Genomic DNA, 20,247 nt, shown 5'->3' on the forward strand with positions numbered 1-20,247 from the left:
GGTAGGGGTAGGTTCTTTCCACAGAGAGTGGTGTGTGCGTGGAATGCACTGCTAGCAGAGGTGGTGGAGTCAGAGTTATTAGGGACATTTAAGCGACTCTTGGACAGGCACATGGACAGCAGTAAATTGAAGAGGTGTAGGTTAGGTTGATCTTAGATTAGGATAAATGGTCAGCACAACATCGTGGGCTGAAGGGCCTGTACTGTGCTGTACTGTTCTATGTTCTATGTTCTAAGTAAGTTTCATTTATATCGTCTGGCCCTACTTTTTCTACTTAGATTAATATTTTGTGTTTCCTCAAAAAGTTAGCTTGTTCACAGCTCCATTAACAGATTCTGGTTCCACCTCAGCCCAACTGCAACTAAACCTTTGAGACATGATTTTGTCACCTCCAGATTGACATCTGCGATGCTCTGCTGACCAGCTTCTCACCCCCACACTCAGTAAACCTCAACTCATTCAAAACTCTGCCAGCTGTATATACAATCCCATCATTCTTGTCTTCACTGACCTTCATGGGTTCTCACTTCTCCAATGCTTCCAATTTAAGCAGAGATTATCTTCATGTATAAATCCTTCCGTGCACTGGCCCTCAACCCATCTCTGTGACATCCTTCAGCCTTTCAACCCAATTGGAACTTCATGCCTCCAACTCCAGCCTCCTGTGCATCAGTCCCTCTCTTCAACAACACTAGTCAGTGTTACCTCAGCCCCATAATGAGGAATTTTCACCTCAAATCATTCCTTTCCACCTCTCTCTCCTTTAAAAAACTCCACAGAATCCACAACTTTTACCAGATTTTTGATTGCCCTTCCCAATATCTCTGTATCTTGCTGCACATCTGATTACAACTCTGTGAAACACTATTGCTACCATTCTGGTGCTACATAAATGAATATTGTTGTTATTCTCTGCTTCAACAAAGTTGTCATTTACAAACAAAATCTAATCTCTGATGTATGCTAAATTGTTGATCCCACCTGATGTGGCAGTTTGGCTTCTATTATTGGCCCTCATGGTCCCTGATCGAGGGTGTGGGAAGATTATGAAGATTTCCTGCTCCTAATATCTAACCAGTGACTCCTTCTATGAAATCCAGGCACATGTGTGTTGGTTAGTGACAGAATGAGGATGAACTGTGACGCTCTGGTAAAATGGCTTGATGAGACTCGCAAATGACAAAATTCCCAAATCTCTTGAATGAGGTACAGGGAGTGGCCAATTCCACTGAAGTGTAGCTCAACCTGAGTTAGGGGCAGGTTTAGCTCAGTGGGCCAGACAGCTGGTTTGTGATGCTAAACAAGGCCAGCAGCACGGGTTCAATTCCCGTACCACCCTCCCCAAACAGGCGCTGGAATGTGGCAACTAGGGGCTTTTCACAGTAACTTCAAATTTGTGACAATAAAAGGTTATTATTATTAGTAATATCAGATGAGGGAAGTAGAAAGAAAGGTGATAAACCAATCAGAGAGTGGTCAAAATATATTTTGTCGTGCAATAGACTGAAAAGCTGCAATTGATTAGTTCACAGGCATTCCATTTTTCAAATTGTGCACATTTGTGGTCTATTAAAAGGTTGTGAACATTATTCAGGATGTGTATAAAGCACAGATGTTCAAACTTCCTAATGTTTGCTTCAAATTGTGGTTTGCCAAACGCACAAAATAATAGCAAACTTTTGGGGAAAGCTCGGGCATGGCAGCAATGTTATGACATTACTTGTAGAACACATACAGTCACTTTTTTTGGCATGGATCTAACTTCCTACAACAAGTCCACTCCAATGCCCACAAAATATCTCCAGAACATAGTTTTTGCATTCAATATCTGCCTACCACATAGTTTGGAATGGAATGGTTCAGCTCAAACACAACTGACTTTCATTTATTTTTCCTATTCGTAGTGGTAATCCGGTAACATGCCAAGTTATCTAGCCAAGTAAAATGTGCCATCTTGTGTTTTATATTTAGGAAACAATAGTCGGAACCAGATCTGAAAATGAACCAACTCCCAGTGGTCAATTTTTGTATTAGATTGCTCATTCACAAAGTCACATATGGTGGCTTTTTCAATAAAACAAAAGCTTTGGGGACAGCCATTCCCTTGTTCAGTCCCCAAGACAATGCCTTGACCAATCAGAGTTTATCTGCCTGGTTTGAATTTAAACAAAAGCTTGGCAGTTAACTGGTCCCTGGTGCATTCTCTATGGCATCGCTTCTACCAATCAGAGTCCACTTGCCAACCAATTAGAACCCTCTTCTCATGAAGTATAAATTGTTGTTCCCTTTACAACTAGTATTCTTGCTTCTGCCCCGATGTGTGCAAAATTAAAAACTTTGACAGCATGTCTCTTTTTATCAGAAATACTAAAGGTTCCACTACCAGACAATTAATTGTAGTATTATGGGAAGGCACCCATTCTGATACGGGTGCATTTCAACCAGCACCAGAGGGAATACCTGGGTATCAATTTTTTTTTAATTCTTTCACGGGATGTGGGTATTGCTGAAAGGCCAGCATTCATTGCCCATCCCTAATTGTCCTTAAGAAGGTGATAGTGAGTGGCCTTCTTGAACTGGTGTAGTTTATGTGGTATATGTGCACCCACTGTGCTGTTAGGAAGGGTGTTCCAGCATTGTGCTCCTGTGACAATGAAAGAATGGTGATATAGTTCCAAGAGAGGATGGTGTGTGGTTTGGAGGGGAACTTGCAGGTGGTGGTGTTCACATGAAGAGGATAGGAGGGCCTATGTCTCACACTCTCAGCCCTAAGGAAATGCCCAAGGTTTGCCTATTAAGGGCTGGTTTAGCACAGGGCTAAATCGCTGGCTTTGAAAGCAGACCAATGCAGGCCAGCAGTGCAGGTTCAATTCCCTTACCAGCCTCCCCGAACAGGCGCCAGAATGTGGCGACTAGGGGCTTTTCACAGTAACTTCATTTGAAGCCTACTTGTGGCAATAAGCGATTTTCATTTCATTTCATTTTCATTGAGCCCAACAAGGCTCCAAAGTAACTAGTGGGATATGCTGGGACATAGCATATTGAGATTCTAAACTTAGTTATTGGGCGGGATTCTATGTTAGCCGATGCCAAAATCGGGAAAAGTGATCAGGCGGAGAATAGCTTCCGACACCTAAATTGCGGCAGGTGTTGATTTGACGCAAAATCGCGATCCTCCATCACCTTGAAAACGGCGTTAATACTTTTCACTCTGCACGTTTACACATCATTAGCGGGCCCGACCCAATATTCCCTGGGGCCTCCGCGATTCTCCGCCTCGGGTGGGCTGAGTCCCCGACGGCGCGGTTCACTTGTGCTTTTAGAAATCGTGAAACCGTTGTGGTGGCTGCTTAGGGAGAGGGAGGTAGGACCCACAGAGGAGCGACTGCGGGCTGCTGGCACGGACACTGGCTGTGCTGGCCAGGGTGGGGGGTCCTGCCGATGGGGCGGAGGGAACCCCCCCCCCTCTATCCCCCCTCCCCACAGGACTGGGGCGGTGCCCAGGCACGGACCGCCATTACGGTGGCCATTTTTCTGTGCATCCATGTTGGCCCCTGGTTCTGACCTGTGTCACCAACTGTATGAGTGCCCCCACTCACGCACCCCACTCCACCCCATACTCCGCCACACCACCCCTCTCATCTCAACCCACCCCCCCCTCCCCAACCAGCCACCACCTACCGGCAGCCCACCCCGGGGGCGTAGCCCCTGGCGAGGACAGTGCCAGACGATGGTATGGAGTGAGGGACGGGCGCCTAGGAGGGGGGATAGAGGGGGGGGACTAGCCAGTGGCACGGAAATCGCATCCAAACCCCACACCCCATCATTTCCCGCCTCGGTCACCCACCTACCTGCAACCCCCTCTGTGATACATAGCTGCCGCACTACTGGGTGGGTGCCCTGGGTTAGCAGTAACAACGTGATGCACAATCAATACTCTTGAGACCACGAGGAGTCATATCGATTCAGCTTTAATCAGATAGAACTGTACCCAGCAGCGATGTTACAGAAGTGAAGGCTGCTGAGACGGCACCGGCTCTTATACCCTGCCTCTCAGGGCGGGGCTATGTACATTACCCAATGGTAGACCCCGCGGTCTAGCCAATGGTCATTCCTCTCTCAGGTACTGCAATACCTGGCATTACCACATTCACCCCCTGTTAAAAAAAGAGTCAGCGGGGTGATGGCCAGTGTTACTGTCGCCTTTCCATGGTAGGACCAGGTATTGCAGGTACCATGCTGTCGAGGGTAACGGAGAAAGTTCTTGTGTTGTTTATTTTCTTCATGGTGCTGCAATCAGATGATCGGGCGGCCTGGTCGTCCTACTGGAGCGTCTAATTTTCGGCGGCGATCCTGGTGAGGGCCCCGGCGGTTGTGACTCCGGGAACGTGGTGTCTTCCTCCCAGGCAGTTTCGTCACCCCTAGGCGGCTCTGTAGGGTCAGAAACTGGACAGGAGGAAGGGGTGCCTGTAGGGGGCGTTGGTGCCTGCTCGGCTCTGGGTCGGGGTTCTGGCGGCAGTACTGACACTCCGGTCAGGTGCAGTGGGGGGAGTGGGGGTGGGGGCAGTGGCTCGGGCGCGCGTGGGGCTCCGGCGGGCGCCAGGTCCCTAAGGGAGACCGTATCTTGGCGTCCGTCGGGGAACACTACGTAGGCGTACTGAGGGTTGGCATGCAACAGGTGAACCCTCTCGACCAGCGGGTCCGACTTGTGCGCCCTCGCATGTTTCCGCAGCAGGACGGGTCCGGGTGTCGCTAGCCAGGTTGGGAGCGAGGTCCCCGAGGAGGACTTCCTGGGGAAAACAAGGAGACGTTCGTGAAGTGTCTGGTTTGTGGTAGTACATAGCAGTGACTGAATGGAGTGACGGGCCACTGGGAGGGCTTCTTGCCAGCGGGAGACTGGGAGATTCCTGGACCGAAGGGCCAGCAGGACGGTCTTCCAGACCGTTCCGTTCTCCCTTTCTACCTGCCCGTTTCCCCAGGGGTTGTAGCTGCTCGTCCTGCTCGAGGCGATGCCTTTGCTAAGCAGGAACTGGCACAGCTCGTCGCTTATAAAGGAGGACCCGCTATCATTGTGGATGTCTGCGGGGAAACCGAACAGTGTAAAAATACTTTGGAGGGCCTTGATGACGGTGGTTGTGGTCATGTCTGGACAGGGGATGGCGAATGGGAACCGGGTGTACTCATCAATCACATTCAGGAAGTACGTGTTGCGGTCGGTGGAGGGGAGGGGGCCTTTGAAGTCCATGCTGAGGCATTCAAAGGGACGGGAAGCCTTTATCAGATGCGCCCTCTCTGGTCGGTAGAAGTGCAGTTTGCACTCCGCGCAGATTCGGCAGTCCCTGGTGACTGTCCTGACCTCCTCGATGGAGTAAGGCAGGTAATGGAAGAACCGGGTGACTCCCGGGTGGCAGAGGTCCTCGTGGAGGGCTCGGAGGCGGTCTACTTGTGCGGTGGCACAAGTGCCGCAGGATAGGGCATCAGGAGGCTCGTTCAGCTTCCCGGGACGATACAAGATCTCGTAATTGTAGGTGGAGAGTTCGATCCTCCACCGCAAGATCTTGTCGTTTTTTATCTTGCCCCGCTGTGCATTATCGAACATGAAGGCCACCGACCATTGGTCCGTGAGGAAAGTGAATCTCCTGCCGGCCAGGTAATGCCTCCAGTGCCGTACAGCTTCTACTATGGCCTGGGCCTCCTTTTCAACCGAGGAGTGGGTTGAGGGTGGCGGCCAGGTCGCTCTCGACCTGGAAGGGGAGGGACTCGTCGATGGCGCGCATCGTGGCTTTTGCGATGTCCGCTTTGATGCTGCAAAAGGCCTGGCGAGCCTCGTCGACAGGGAGAAGGTTGTGGATTGGATCAGGGGTCGAGCCTTGTCGGCGTAATTAGGGACCCATTGTGCATAGTAGCTAAAGAAGCCGAGGCAGCGCTTTAGGGCATTGGGGCAGTGAGGGAGGGGGAACTCCATGAGGGGGCGCATGCATTCGGGGTCGGGGCCTATGACTCCATTTCGCACTACGTAGCCTAGGATGGCTAGACGGTCGGTGCTAAACACACACTTCTCCTTATTGTAGGTCAGATTAAGGAGGTGCGCGGTCTGGAGAAATTTACGGAGGTTGGTGTCGTGGTCCTGCTGGTCATGGCCGCAGATGGTGACGTTGTCAAGATACGGGAACGTTGCGTGTAAGCCGTACCGGTCAACTATTCGGTCCATCTCACGCTGGAAGACCGAGACCCCGTTTGTGACACCGAAGGGAACCCTTAAAAAGTGGTAGAGCCGGCCGCCTGCTTCGAAGGCAGTGTACTGGCGGTCGCTATTACGGAGGGGTAGCTGGTGGTAGGCAGACTTGAGATCCACCGTGGAGAAGACCTTGTATTGCGCGATCCTGTTTACCAGGTCGGCTATACGGGGGAGAGGGTACGCGTCCAGTTGCGTAACCCGGTTGATGGTCTGGCTATAGTCGATGACCATCCTATGTTTCTCCCCGGTCTTTACCACCACTACTTGAGCCCTCCAGGGGCTGTTGCTCGCTTCGATGACCCCTTCCTTCAGCAGCCTTTGGACCTCGGACTTGATGAAGGTCCGGTCCTGGGCGCTGTACCGTCTGCTCCTGGTGGCGACGGGTTTGCAATCCGGGGTGAGGTTCGCAAACAGGGAAGGCGGGTCGACCTTAAGGAGTCGCGAGGCCGCAAACAGTAAGGGGGGGTATAGGGCCGCCAAATTTAAAAGTAAGGCTTTGTAGGTGGCACTGGAAATCCAGTCCCAGAAGGGTAGCTGCGTAGAGATGCGGCAGCATGTATAGGCGGAAATTGCAGAATTCCCTGCCTTGGACGGTGAGGTTCGCGAGGCAGAACCCTTTTATCTGCACCGCGTGTGACCCGGAGGCCAGGGAGATCCTTTGTTGGATGGGATAGGTGAGCAGAGAACAGCGCCTTACCGTGTTGGGGTGGACGAAGCTCTCCGTGCTCCCGGAGTCGATGAGGCATGACGTCACGTGGCCGTTGATGGCAATTGTCGCGGTGGCCTTCGCTAGCGTTCGGGGCCGACTCTGGTCCAGGGTAATGGAGGCCAGCTGCAGCAAGGAGTTTAGATCGGGCAGCGCGTCGTCAGCCGTGTTGGGAGCTTGAGGCCCCATTCAAGATGGCGCCGGCCATGGATCGCACATGGAGTTCGGGGACAGAGACTCCGACGATTGGACCGGCGAGGGACAGAATGGCTGCACGCACTCCTCCAGCATGGTTGCCGTGGGGCAGAATGGCCGCGGCTGCGACGCTGCCTGGAGGGACAAAGTCTGCGCTGCGCGTTGGGCCAGCAGGACTGGGAAAAGGGAGTGCGGTGGGCCTTGGACGGTCGGGACTTGCAAAAAGGGCTGTGGTTACACAGCGGGTGGCTGGAAGAACGGCTGTGGGTACTCATTGGACCGCACGGGCTAGGCAGACCGCGGCATAGTGGCCTTTCTTGCCGCACCCTTAGCAGGTGACGGTGCGGGCCGGGCAGTGCGCGCGCGGGTGATTCGCCTGGCCGCAGAAGAAGCAGCGTTGGCCGGCGGCGGTAGCGGGGCGACTTGCTGCGCAGGCCTGCGGAGTTAATGGGTAGGTATGGGGGTTAAGCGGGTAAGTCTGGGGGGCGGGGGCGCGCGGGGGCGAACTCAACGGCGTTCTTGTACGCCACGTCCATAGACCCAGCCCGGGCCTCGGTGAGGCCCAGCGAGTCCATTTCGAGTAGCCTTCGGCGAATGTCGGGGGAAACCATACCTGCCACGAAAGCGTCTCGAATTAAAAGATCAGTGTGCTCGTTCCCCGTCACCGCTGGGCAGCCGCAGTTTTGGCCCAGCACTATCAGTGCCCGGTAGAAATCTTCGAGCGTCTCATCTGGGCTCTGCCGTCTCGTTGCCAGCAGGTGACGGGCGTAGACCTGGTTCAGTGGACGAATGTAATGTCCTTCCAGCAGTTCCATGGCTTTATCATAGTTCGCCGCCCCTTCGATCAGGGGGTAGATCGCCGGGCTGACCCACGAGCGTAGGAGGTGTATCTTCTGCCTTTCCGTGGGGGTGTCGGCAGCCATATCGAGGTAGCTCTGAAAACACGCCTGCCAATGCTTAAAAATCACGGTGGAGTTTTCTGCGTGAGGGCTGAGCTGAAGGCACGTCGGCTTGATGCGGAGATCCATCCTTCAAAAGTACTTATCTGATTAAATTGATGCACAATCAATACTCTCGAGACCACGAGGAGTCATATCGATTCAGCTTTAATCAGATAGAACTGTACCCAGCAGCGATGTTACAGAAGTGAAGGCTGCTGGGACGGCATCGGTTCTTATACCCCGCCTCTCAGGGTGGGGCTATGTACATTACCCAATGGTAGACCCCGCGGTCTAGCCAATGGTCATTCCTCTCTCAGGTACTGCAATACCTGGTATTACCACACAATGGGTCTAGTCCATGGGGTGGAGGATGATGACATCGCACTCTGCGATGAGCTCTGCTGCTCCGCATCGTATGGCAACATCTGACTCCTGCCCACGGTAGCACTTCCCACAACCACCTGGGTGATTCCTGAATGCAAGCTGGACATTCCATCACATGGTCCCATCGAATCCCTGGGGTGGCGTTGGTGGGGACAGCCCGGGGGGGAGGGGGGGAGAAGGGGGGGGGGGGGGTTGGAATCAGGCCACCCACGGGGTCCCACCATTCCACCGCTCCGCGCCCTCCCCACCCCCCACCGGCCAGCCTAGACTAGCCCACCTCTCACACCCATCAGAAAGAGCACCGCAGCTGGCCGTAACAGTGGTAACAGGGTTTATTGTGAACAATATTTACAGATTTGTGCCCTAGTCCCTGTAACTAAATTGTGCCCTGAACCCATGCTAACTTAACTGGTGTCTACTTTTCTGGCCTTACAGGCCATAACATTACATCTAGGTGGCTCCCCAGGTGGTACAACAGAAGTGGAGGCGGCCTGCTGTGATTCCTGCCTTGCGATCTGGGTCCCCATTGGCGCACGTTTTCTGGGGCGACCGGGCCCGGAAAGGCCCAGCCACTGCTCTGGTATCCCAGGTGGCATGTGCTGCCCTGTTCTGCCCACCAGGGGCAGGAGGGGAAGAGTCCGAGGTGCTGCCGTGTACCGGTACCTCCCCTGCGGGAGTCACCGGCACGGGCCTCATCACCTCCTCCTCCCTCGGGGTGCCCAATGGCCCCTGGGCTACTCCATGGGATGGGGGTGCGAGGGGAGCTACCCCCTGAGGCTCCCTCGCCACCTGACACTGCCAGTCCTGGAGTTCCGCTCTGACCTCGACCATGGTCTGCATGCTGGCGGCCATGGAGCACAGGGAGTGGACCATCTCCATCTGGCACTGTGCCATATCACCCATTGACTGTGCCACCACACTCTGGGTTTGTGTCACATCAGCCAGTGACTGCGCCATCTCCCTCTGGAACTGGGCCACCTCCCTCTGTGTCTGCGCCTGGCAATGCCACATACATTCCCAGCCATGGCCTCCTGTGACTGGGCCACGCTCTAGAGCACTGCTGCAATTTCCAGGTGGCTCTGGCTCTTGGCTGCCTGTGAGGCAGAATGCCCCAAGCCTTGGACATGCTGATCCATAGCCGAAAGTGTCACCCCCAAGGCTTCCACCACAGACGCGACCCATGCGGTGTTGGCCTGGATGGCATGCATTGTCGGCACCACCTCCTGCTGCTGCACATGGTTGGACTTCTCAAACTGTATCTGCAGATGCTGGATTCTCACCGACAACCCCTCATGTAATCCCTGGCTCTGCGACAGTAACTCCACTATAGATGGGACTGACTGTTCCAGAAGCCCGAGACCCGTCTGGACGGCAGCTATTCCCTGGGATTGGCCTGCACTCTGACCATCCGCTCCCTTGGGTGCTTCTATTCCGCCTGCTGTAACGGGTCACCTGTGTGGTGCGCACCAGAGAGTGTCCCAGGAGCCTCTTCACTAACATGGCCAATGAGGTGAGTGTCTCTGGAATGGTGGAGGGTGCTGGAGACAGCTGTGATGGAAAGTTGGTGTCATCCTACCACCCGAGCTCCGGGGTCTCCTGAGTCTCGAGCGGAGGGCTAGTGTCTGAGCTGCTTCCATCACTGTTCGGCTCGAGATGGGGGGCTCCAGCAGTGGCAATGGCTGGGGGTGGGGGACCCCAGGTGGGTCCACCCCATCTCCAGCTGGTCCTGCAAGACACAAGGCAAAATGCATGATTTTGTCCACTGGGTGGGGTGTGGGATGGTGGTGTGGGGGTTGTCTAGGGTGAGGGTGTGGGTGGGGGTGTGGGCGGTGTGGGGGTGAGGATGGAGCGGGAATGAGGGTGGTGTGGGGGTGAGGGTAGTGTGGGGGTGGTTTTGGGGAGGTGGTGACACGAGGGTCATGGGGAACCGCAACGAAACGGAGTCTCACTTCCTCGCCCGTGGCCGAACTCCACCTCGGCGACCTCCCTTTCCTTGGGTCACTGCCAACTTCGTCCCCTCTGCTCTGCACGGTGAGGGCCACAGGTCTGTGGTCCCCCTCGTCTTTGCCAGCTCCCAGCGGCTGTGTGCGGCCTGCTCCTGGGGGAGACGACACAGAAAACAACTCCTGCGTCTGCAGGAGTTAAACAATCCGACACATGCAGCCCAGGGGGTGGGTAGCTGGTGGCCTCAGTGGCTAGGGCACCCGGCCATGGCGGCCGGTATGGGTGCCAACATGTGGGGCAGGTTGAGGGTTAAGCTGCCCTCCGGGGGGAGTGGGTGGCAGGTAGGGATACGGGTGTGTGGGGACCGGGGTCAGTGCCAGGGTCACAGATCTGCCTAGTCACCCTGGCCTTCCTGAGGAGGTCGAGCAGTTTCTTTCGGCACTGCTGGCCGGTCCGGACTACATTGCCCATGGCGCTGACCTCCTCTGCCACCTGCACCCAGGCACAGCTTACTGCGGCGGCTGGCAGCCTTCTTCCTGGGCCGGGGTACAGGATCGCCCTACTCTCCTCCATGGCATCCAAGAGGATCGCGAGCTCTGCGTCTGCGAACCTTGGTGCCGCTCTCCTTACAGCCATCTTATTGGCTGGGATGTTGTGTGTGGGAGGAGAATTGTTTATGTGCGGCTACACCTTGCCAGCCTCCTAAGTATCAATCACGGACCCGGCAAATCCCACACCGTTTTTCATTAGAAACGATTGTGTTCCACGTGGTGCCGGTGCTAGCCCCTTAATAGTAGCAGAATCCGTATAGGTGTGGCGCCATTTTTTCAGTCATGGAAGTCCACGGATTCTCCGTTAGCGTCAACACTTAGGGCTGGATTCTCCGATTGCAGACGCTGAAATCGCGATTGGCCGGAGAATCCCTTTTGATGCCGAAATCGGGTGCGACGCCATTTTCGGATTGTCTGCCCCCTTCAATACAGCATCATCGGTGAGTGTGCCACATGCCGCTAGGACGGCCTCACGACGCCACCTGAAAACCCTCCCCCAATGCTCCGCCCCCAATGGGCCGACTTCCCGACAACGCGGATCACTTGTGGTCTGAGGTTTCATCAGCCTCGCGTGGCGGCTGCGAACTATGTCCAGCATAGCCACAGTCGGGGGGAGCCGATCCGCTGCCCAGGGGGGGGCTTTGGCGGGAGCCGGTGGTATTGGTGGGGGGTGTCGAGGGGGGTTACAGGGGGGCACTATCTGACAGGCCGGGTCTGCATACGGCCGGCGTCATATTGTATGGCGCGACTGCTGCAGATCGCTGCTGTGCGCATGCGCCGCCACGGATCCGGCAATTCTCCGTCCCTCTCTGCAGGTAAAGCCGGGGGGTTTACGTGGCGTGGCTGCTAGCCCCCCACCTGGCGGAGCATCAGTGCGGGGCAGTGCCAATGTTTTGGTCATAATATTAGACACATGACGCTGGATTCTCCACCCCGCCATGCCACTTTTCACCTCGGCCCGCCGGCGGGATTCTCCGTAACACCGGCCGTTCACTGGGGTTTCCCAGTGTGGGGCAGCCCCACGCCGTCGGGAAACCCCCGGGCGCCGGCAAAACGGAGAATTCCGTCGGCGGAGAATCCCGCCCATGATCCGACATAGTCTCAAAATCGGAGAATCCAGCCCTTACTCTCAGAAACAGAGAATCCTGCCCATTGTCTCCTGCATACCCTCTCACCAGTCTCAGACTGAGTATCGAAAGCACAGTGAATTATTATTCCCTTTGTATTTGTGAGTAAAGCATAACCTGGACCATCTTTAAAACAAAGCTCATGCCTCCTGAGGCAAACTGCTATTGATTACATGATTTTGTCTCTGTCCTAACAATGCTACAATGAAATATTACGATTATATATAGGATGACCTATTACACTACATCAATTAGGTTTGAGGAAATTCATCCACTATTGTAGAATCTTCATAAGCAAGCTTGTGTTTATACATATGAAAATTTCTTTCCTACGGGTAGTTCAGACTATTAAATTAGCACCAAGGTTTCATTCAATAATTCAGCTTTCAGCAAGTTATTTTATGCTAACTTAATCTTACATTATTTTTTTTTCTTTGCAAGAAGATTTTGAGTCTATACCAAAGAATGCTTTATTTTCCACTAAGTGGTTTGTTAATGTTTGTCCTTTCGGGAAAATTCTGTTACAAAGTGCTCCAAAGAAGAGTCATAGAGACTTGAAATATTAATTCTGGTTGGAATTTTTCTTTAAAAATTGCAAAGTGTCAGGTTCTGACTGAAAACCGGCGTGTTTCTTCCCAGAAACACAACGGGGGGCGAAATTCTCCGACCCCCCGCCGGGTCAGAGAATCGCTGGGGGCTGGCGTGAATACCGCCCCCGCCGGTTGCCGAAGTCTCCGGCATCGGATATTCGGCGGGGGCGGGAATCGCGCCACGCCGGTTGGCGGGCCCCCCTGCTCGATTCTCCGGCCCGGATGGGCCGAAGTCCCGCCGCTAAAATGCCTGTCCCGCCGGCGTAAATTGAACCACCTACCTTACCGGCGGGACAAGGCGGCGTGGGCGGGCTCCGGGGTCCTGGGCGCGGGGCGATCTGGCACCGGGGGGTGCCCCCACGGTGGCCTGGCCCGCGATCGGGGCCCACCGATCCGCGGGCGGGCCTGTGTCGTGGGGGCACTCTTTCCCTTCCGCCTCCGCCACGGTCTCCACCATGGTGGAGGCGGAAGAGACTCCCTCCACTGCGCATGCGTGGGAAACTGTCAGTGGCCGCTGACGCTCCCGCGCATGCGCCGCCCAGGTTTTCACTCAGGGGCGAAATTCTCCTGAAACGGCGCGATGTCCGCCGACTGGCGCCCAAAACGGCGCAAATCAGACGGGCATTGCGCCCGTAGGAAATAAATTTTCATATGTATAAACACAAGCTTGCTCCGCATCTTTGGGGGCCGAGCCCCAACCTTGAGGGGCTATGTCGGCGCGGGACAAATTTCCGCCCCACCAGCTGGCGGAAAAGGCCTTTGGTGCCCCGCCAGCTGGCGCGGAAATGACATCTCCGGGCGGCGCATGCGCGGGAGCGTCAGTGGCCGCTGACAGTTTCCCGCGCATGCGCAGTGGAGGGAGTCTCTTCCGCCTCCGCCATGGTGGAGACCGTGGCAGAGGCGGAAGGGAAAGAGTGCCCCCACGGCACGGGCCCGCCCGCGGATCGGTGGGCCCCGATCGCGGGCCAGGCTACCGTGGGGGCACCCCCCGGGGCCAGATCGCCCCACACCCCCCACAGGACCCCGGAGCCCGCCCGCGCCGCCTTGTCCCGCCGGTAAGGTAGGTGATTTAATTTACGCCGGCGGGACAGGCATTTTAGCGGCGGGACTTCGGCCCATCCGGGCCGGAGAATCGAGCGGGGGGGCCCGCCAACCGGATTCCCGCCCCCGCCGAATATCCGGTGCTCGGAGAATCTCGCCCCAGGTTTCCCTTTTTGGAAACTAGCAGTGTTTCCGGCCGGCGTGACATCACGTTGACAGGGTGAGGGGGTGGGTGCATCTGATGACGTCGGAAGAAATGGCATTACGTTGTTGAAGAATATTTAAATGGAGTCAATTTCATAGTAATCAGGTTCAGGCTCTTGCTGGACATGAGCCTGATTTTGTAGCCAATTGGTGGCGCGGAATATCTCAAACTGAGATCTCGCTACCGGAAATTCCCGAGGGTTAGCAGCCACAGCAGAGTTTGCACCCATGGTGAACGGGTCCAGAAAATCACAGCCTCTGTTTCTCTCTCCACAGATGTTGCCAGACCTGCTGAGGTTCTCCAGCACTTTCTGTTTTTCTTTCAGACCTCCAACATGAACAGTATTTTGCTTTTAGATTCTGCAACAAAATGTGTTTGGTTTGTCTTAATTCTTATTTTCATGTATTGATTCACCAAAACATTTACATAACAGCTACAATATGTTTTGTTTCCTCAGAAGAATTTGGCAATGCTCAAGTTTCAAGTCACTTTGTTCGCAATGCAATAGCCCTGCCACTAAGCAAGTGCACTAATATATCCCTGAGCTGTTCCAACATGTCTGAAGAAGCACTTTCATATTGCAACAAATGGGGCCATTCATGAGCTTATGCCCAAGTTTGAAAATCATGATGAAATTTGATTTATGAAGTTTTGGTCCATTATGCATCCCCAGTTTTGAGCGTTATATGAGTGCTCCTAGTCATGCTCTATTCAGTTCACATTTGTGTGGCTGCTCTTTTGCATTGTTGTAAGGTCAAGCAAGAAAAACAGTAATGTTGACCTTATAGAAATCAGAATTTTGGGCAACACGATGGCGCAGTGGTTAGCAATGCTGCCTCACAGCGCTGAGGACCCGGTTTCAATCCCGCCCCGGGTCACTGTCCGTGTGGAGTTTGCACATTCTCCCCATGACTGCATGGGTCTCACCCCCGCAACCCAGGGCAGGTGGATGGACCACTCTAAATTGTCCTTTAATTGAAAAAATAATAATTGGGCACTCTAAATTTAAAAATAGTAAGAAATCAGAATTTTTGCACACATTGAAACTACCTGCAAAAGTAAAACTATCTCTAGCATTGTAGATTAAGATTAGGGTAAGGTTAGGGTTAGACAACAATGTGATCTGAAATGTCTAGCTAAATTTTGAAACAAAGTTCCATCGGTGCACCTGGGAGCTCTCCCTCCCATGTCATTATCATCTTTGTGTAGGGTGTATGTATATCTGTTCCAGATGCATATCCAGTATTACAGGTCAAGTATAGGCACAGGAAGACCATTTTCTTGTCATCCCTTTTCTAATTTTAATGCCTCGCCCTCCTGTAATATTTCTTACTTTATCATGTCTATAATTGTTTCTATAAGGTCACTCCAGTGTTTTTTCTTCCAGTATAAGCAACACCAGATTCCTTACAATTCAGGTGGCTAATCACAGCTAATGTGTACATGATTTCATATCGCTGTTACTACATTCAGCCATTGTAGAAAAAAAGCATGTCAGGCAAATCAAACCATTTGTTTCTTTTTTTATTCTGTCCTCAGTTCCCTTTATTCGCAATGTCCGATTTCAACACTCTACTAAAATGTAGGGGCCAGATTTTCAAATGCCAGTGGGGTCGAGATCCAGTGCAGGCGTGATTTGAATATCCCAATCCCAGAGGTTGTTTCAAGATCCCTATGCCTCTGGATCCCTCTGAGATTTTCAAAGAGCTGGCGGGGAGGAGGGAATGGGGAACCCAATCACTGCCAATTAACGACCCATTAAATTCCTTACAAGACCTTGTTAAAGCGCCTATGCAAAACCCTTGCACGCTTCCCCTATAACCCTCGCACCCTTCCCCTATAACCCTCGCATCCTTCCCCTAGAACCCTCACACCCTTCCCCTATAACCCTCGCTCCCTTCCCTTATAACCCTCACAACCTTCCCCTATAACCCTCACACCCTTCCCCTATAACCCTCGCTCCCTTCCCCTATAACCCTCACACCCTTCCCCTATAACCCTCACACCCTTCCCCTACAACCCTCACACCCTTCCCCTATAACCCGCACACCTTTCCCCTATAACCCTCGCTCCCTTCCCCTATAACTCTCGTACCCTTCCCCTATAACCCTCACACCCTTCCCCTATAAACCTCGCTTCCTTCTCCTATAACCCTCGCACCCTTCCCCTATAACCCTCACACCCTTCCCCAAAACCCTCACACCCTTCCCCTATAACCGTCACACCCTTCCCCTATAACCCTCGCTCCCTTCCCCTATAACCCTCACACCCTTCCCCTATAAACCTCGCTCCCTTGCCTTATAACCCTCACAACCTTCCCCTATAACCCTCACACCCTTCCCCTATAACCCTCGCTCCCTTCCCCTATAACCCTCACACCCTTCCCCTATAACCCTCACACCCTTCCCCTACAACCCTCACACCCTTACCCCATAACCCTCGCTCCCTTCCCCTATAACCTTCGCTCCCTTCCTCTATAACCCTCACAACCTTCAACTATAATCCTCGCACCCTTCCCCTATAACCCTCACACCCTTCCCCTATAACGCTCACACCCTTCCCCTATAACTCTCGCACCCTTCCCCTATAACCCTCACACCCTTCCCCTATAAACCTCGCTCCCTTCCCCTATAACCCTCATACCCTTCCCCTATAATCCTCACTCCCTTCCCCTATAACCCTCGCTACCTTCCCCTATAACCCTCACACCCTTCCCCATTAACCCTCACACCCTTCCCCAAAACCCTCACACCCTTCCCCTATAACCGTCACACCCTTCCCCTATAACCCTCGCTCCCTTCCCCTATAACCCTCACACCCTTCCCCTATAAACCTCGCTCCCTTCCCCTATAGCCCTCATACCCTTCCCCTATAACCCTCACTCCCTTCCCCTATAACCCTCGCTACCTTCCCCTATAACCCTCGCACCCTTCCCCTATAACCCTCACAACCTTCCCCAAAACCCTCACACCCTTCCCCTATAACCGTCACACCCTTCCCCTATAACCTTCGCTCCCTTCCCCTATAACCCTCACACCCTTTCCCTATAACCCTCACACCCTTCCCCTATAACCCTCACACCCTTCCCCTATAACCCTCACACCCTTCCCCTATAGCCCTCGCTCCCTTCCCCTATAACCCTCACAACCTTCCCCTATAACCCTCACACCCTTCCCCTATAACCCTCACACCCTTCCCCTATAACCCTCGCTCCCTTCCCCTATAACCCTCACACCCTTCCCCTATAACCCTCACACCCTTCCCCTATAACCCTCACACCCTTACCCTATAACCCTCGCTCCCTTCCCCTATAACCCTCGCACCCTTCCCCTATAATCCTCACAACCTTCCCCTATAATCCTCGCACCATTCCCCTATAACCCTCGCTCCCTTCCCCTATAACCCTCTCACCCTTCCCCTATAACCCTCACACCTTTCCCCTATAGCCCTCACACCCTTCCCCTGTAGCCCTCGCTCCCTTCCCCTATAACCCTCACTCCAAAAAAAAAGTGCCTATGCAATCAGGAATACAATTTTTAATGTTTTGTTTAGCAAATCCAAACAGTCTGCTGCACATTAATGCACAGCTGTCGGGATGGTCATGGGGCAATGTGCAACTTCTTCTTCCTTCAGTGAAAGTTATCAGTGTGATGAACATAGGAATTTTAGATATATTGTATTATATGTATTGGGTGCAGTAAGGGTTAAAAGCCTGGGTTAGCGTGTGTATGGCTGCTGCATTACAGTAGTGTTTGTAAAGAATCCTGGTTTGAAAGGTTTAGGAAGCCACAGTTGCAATTAAAGCATCGTAAAAGTCTTGGCTAATGGAGTTTTGTTTTGATTAAGTGGGTCCCCTTTGGAGTTAATTAGAGTCCAGTTTGGTAAGATTATGTAATTAATGGGAGGAACTAAAGTATCAGGCATTTTGCAAAAAAGCAGTTAGCTGAGTTTTAGATTGAGATGTGAGTGGAAGTCAAGCATCTTCAGTTAAAGATATGTCTGTCGACAGATTAGCTGTTTCTTCTCAAGCAGTTCAGAATTGTGTGATTGGAAGATGAGGTGAGACAAGCTGGGAAGTAGTTTCTGAAGAAATACAGCAACATTTCTGCAATGTTCTGACAGGATTCATGTATTTTCTTTCTTTCTCAATGTAGAGTATCCAGACATCTCCAACCTGTGGGTATTCCTGAGTGCTAACTGTATTGGAAAGTGGATTGAAAACTGAAGCTGCTTTTGTTGTTGTTTGAGTGGGAATAAAGATGGCAGTTAAGAGTTATTGTGTCACTGCATTGATTAGCATTGTTTAATACTAATCTTTATCAGTGTCACAAGTAGGCTTACATTAACACTGCAATGAAGTTACTGAGGGGCAATTGTAAACTATTTCCGTGTGTGATGTTAAAGACATTTTAATACTGTGTTAGAAATAAATTTTGTTCTAATATACCATATCCTATTTTTTGTGAAATCATTCCTGGAGCGAGGTTTCCATTCCTCACAGTTTTACAAAATTTTAATAAAATATTGGTGTTTCTGTCCAGTATCCACATCACTGTTTGATGTGGTCCGGGACCGTAAAAGCAAGCACCCAGGTAATTTGAGCCAGAAAGTGGACATTACCTTTGTTTGGTCTAGTCACCCTCATTCTAAAGAAGTTATCCTCCTGGCCCCTGGAGCTGCCTGATGTCCTTGGCGGCAAGGCACCAGCAAGGCTAGTGCCAGGTATTCAGAGGACCCACTTCCTGCAGTTGGGAGCCACTAGTAATTGGGTGCCATGTTCACCTCTTGAGACATATTTCACATCTGTGTCGTGAAAGCAATGGAGTTGAGGCACAGGGTTGGAACCTGGAATTCATCCAGGGGTCAGGTTTCTGGCCCCATTCTGAAAATCTAACCCTTGATTTTATTTAGTCAGACAGCCGGTAGTCAATATAGCGTCAGAATCATAGAATTATATAACCCTTACAGTGCAGAAAGAGGTCATTCGGCCCATCAAGTCTACACCGACCCTCTGAAAGAGAACTCCACCCAGGCCAAACCCCACACTATCCCCGTAACTCCACCTAGTGCCAATTTAGCATGGCCAATCCACCTAATCTGCACATGTTTGGACTGTGGGAGGAAACGGGAGCACCCGGAGGAAACCTATGCAGACGCGGGGAGAACGTGCTAACTCCACACAGACAGTCACCCAAGATTGGAATCGAACCCGGATCACTGGTACCGTGATGCAGCAGTGCTACCCACTGAGCCACCATGCAGCCCATCTGAAACAATTTGTGACGTTTAAACATTAATAAACTTTTAATTGGGCAAAATTGCCTTCGATCTCCAGCCTAGATTACCCAGGTAATTGCACTTTCCACATTTGGGCAACTTCAGCTTGGTGTGCTGATCTTTGCTCTCTGAACAATTAGTCACTGGTATATATACCAGTGTCCTGAAAGTCCCGAAAGACGTGCTATTAGGTGAATTGGATATTCTAAATTCTCCCTCAGTGTACCCGAACAGACGGCGGAATGTGGCGATGAGGGGCTTTTCACAGTAAATTCATTGCAATGTTAATGTAAGCCTACTTGCTACAATAAAGATTATTATTATAACATATATGTATATATATATAAAGTTTGCTTGTTGTTGTTGCCTTTATAATTTATTTTAAGGATGGCACAACACACATTAAAGCTGTATGAAGTCATCTCTGTTACATTGAGTCTGGAATTAAAATCTGATCAACAGATCAATGTTCAAATAAGTATTTTGATACCCTAAGTGCACCTTTGAGTTGTCAGATGTATTCATCAAATAGACTCCAGCTGGAATGATTGCTAAGTGTCATTGCAAATATTGTTTTATATCAGACCATGTATTAATTGTTATGTAACAAATAATTTGAATGAAGAATTCCAAAATGTGAAAATTAGCCATCGAATTAAAATCACAATGTAAAATAAACATTTGACATGTCAAACTTGTGGAATGATATGGGCATCTTCACTCTGGATGATTTTTTTGATTGTAATATACACAGTAAATACTTTGAAATCTTGCTGTTGGATTTCTGTTTCAAACTAATAATATTGCTGCCTAGAACTAAACAGGAATGTGATCTTAAAATGGAATGATACAGTGTAGCGTGAATTATGTGGCCCACCATACCTGTGCCCACTGTTTGAAAGAATTATCTGATCAGCCCCACTCTTCCTGTTATCTTTTCCCGTATAGTTCTGCTTCTTTTTTCCGTTCTCTTGCAATTATCCAAATTCCTTTGGAAAGTTATTATTGTGTCAGCTTCCACTACCTGTTCACGCAGCGCACTCCAGAT

The 20,247-nt window shown here is 51.8% G+C and overlaps 1 protein-coding gene across 1 annotated transcript in view; it reads left to right on the forward strand.

Moving 5' to 3' along the window:
• The window catches only part of ldah (lipid droplet associated hydrolase), a 521,342-nt gene extending 501,375 nt beyond the window's left edge, over positions 1-19,967 (forward strand). Inside the window, exon 7 of the mRNA XM_072498873.1 lies at positions 18,077-19,967. Coding sequence (XP_072354974.1) covers positions 18,077-18,112 — 36 coding nt within the window. The 3' untranslated portion in view covers positions 18,113-19,967. The remainder of the gene's footprint in view (positions 1-18,076) is intronic.
• Positions 19,968-20,247: the final 280 nt, after the last annotated feature.

The sequence above is a fragment of the Scyliorhinus torazame genome, chromosome 4 (genome assembly GCF_047496885.1).
Source record: "Scyliorhinus torazame isolate Kashiwa2021f chromosome 4, sScyTor2.1, whole genome shotgun sequence".
Classification (NCBI taxonomy): Eukaryota; Metazoa; Chordata; class Chondrichthyes; order Carcharhiniformes; family Scyliorhinidae; genus Scyliorhinus; species Scyliorhinus torazame.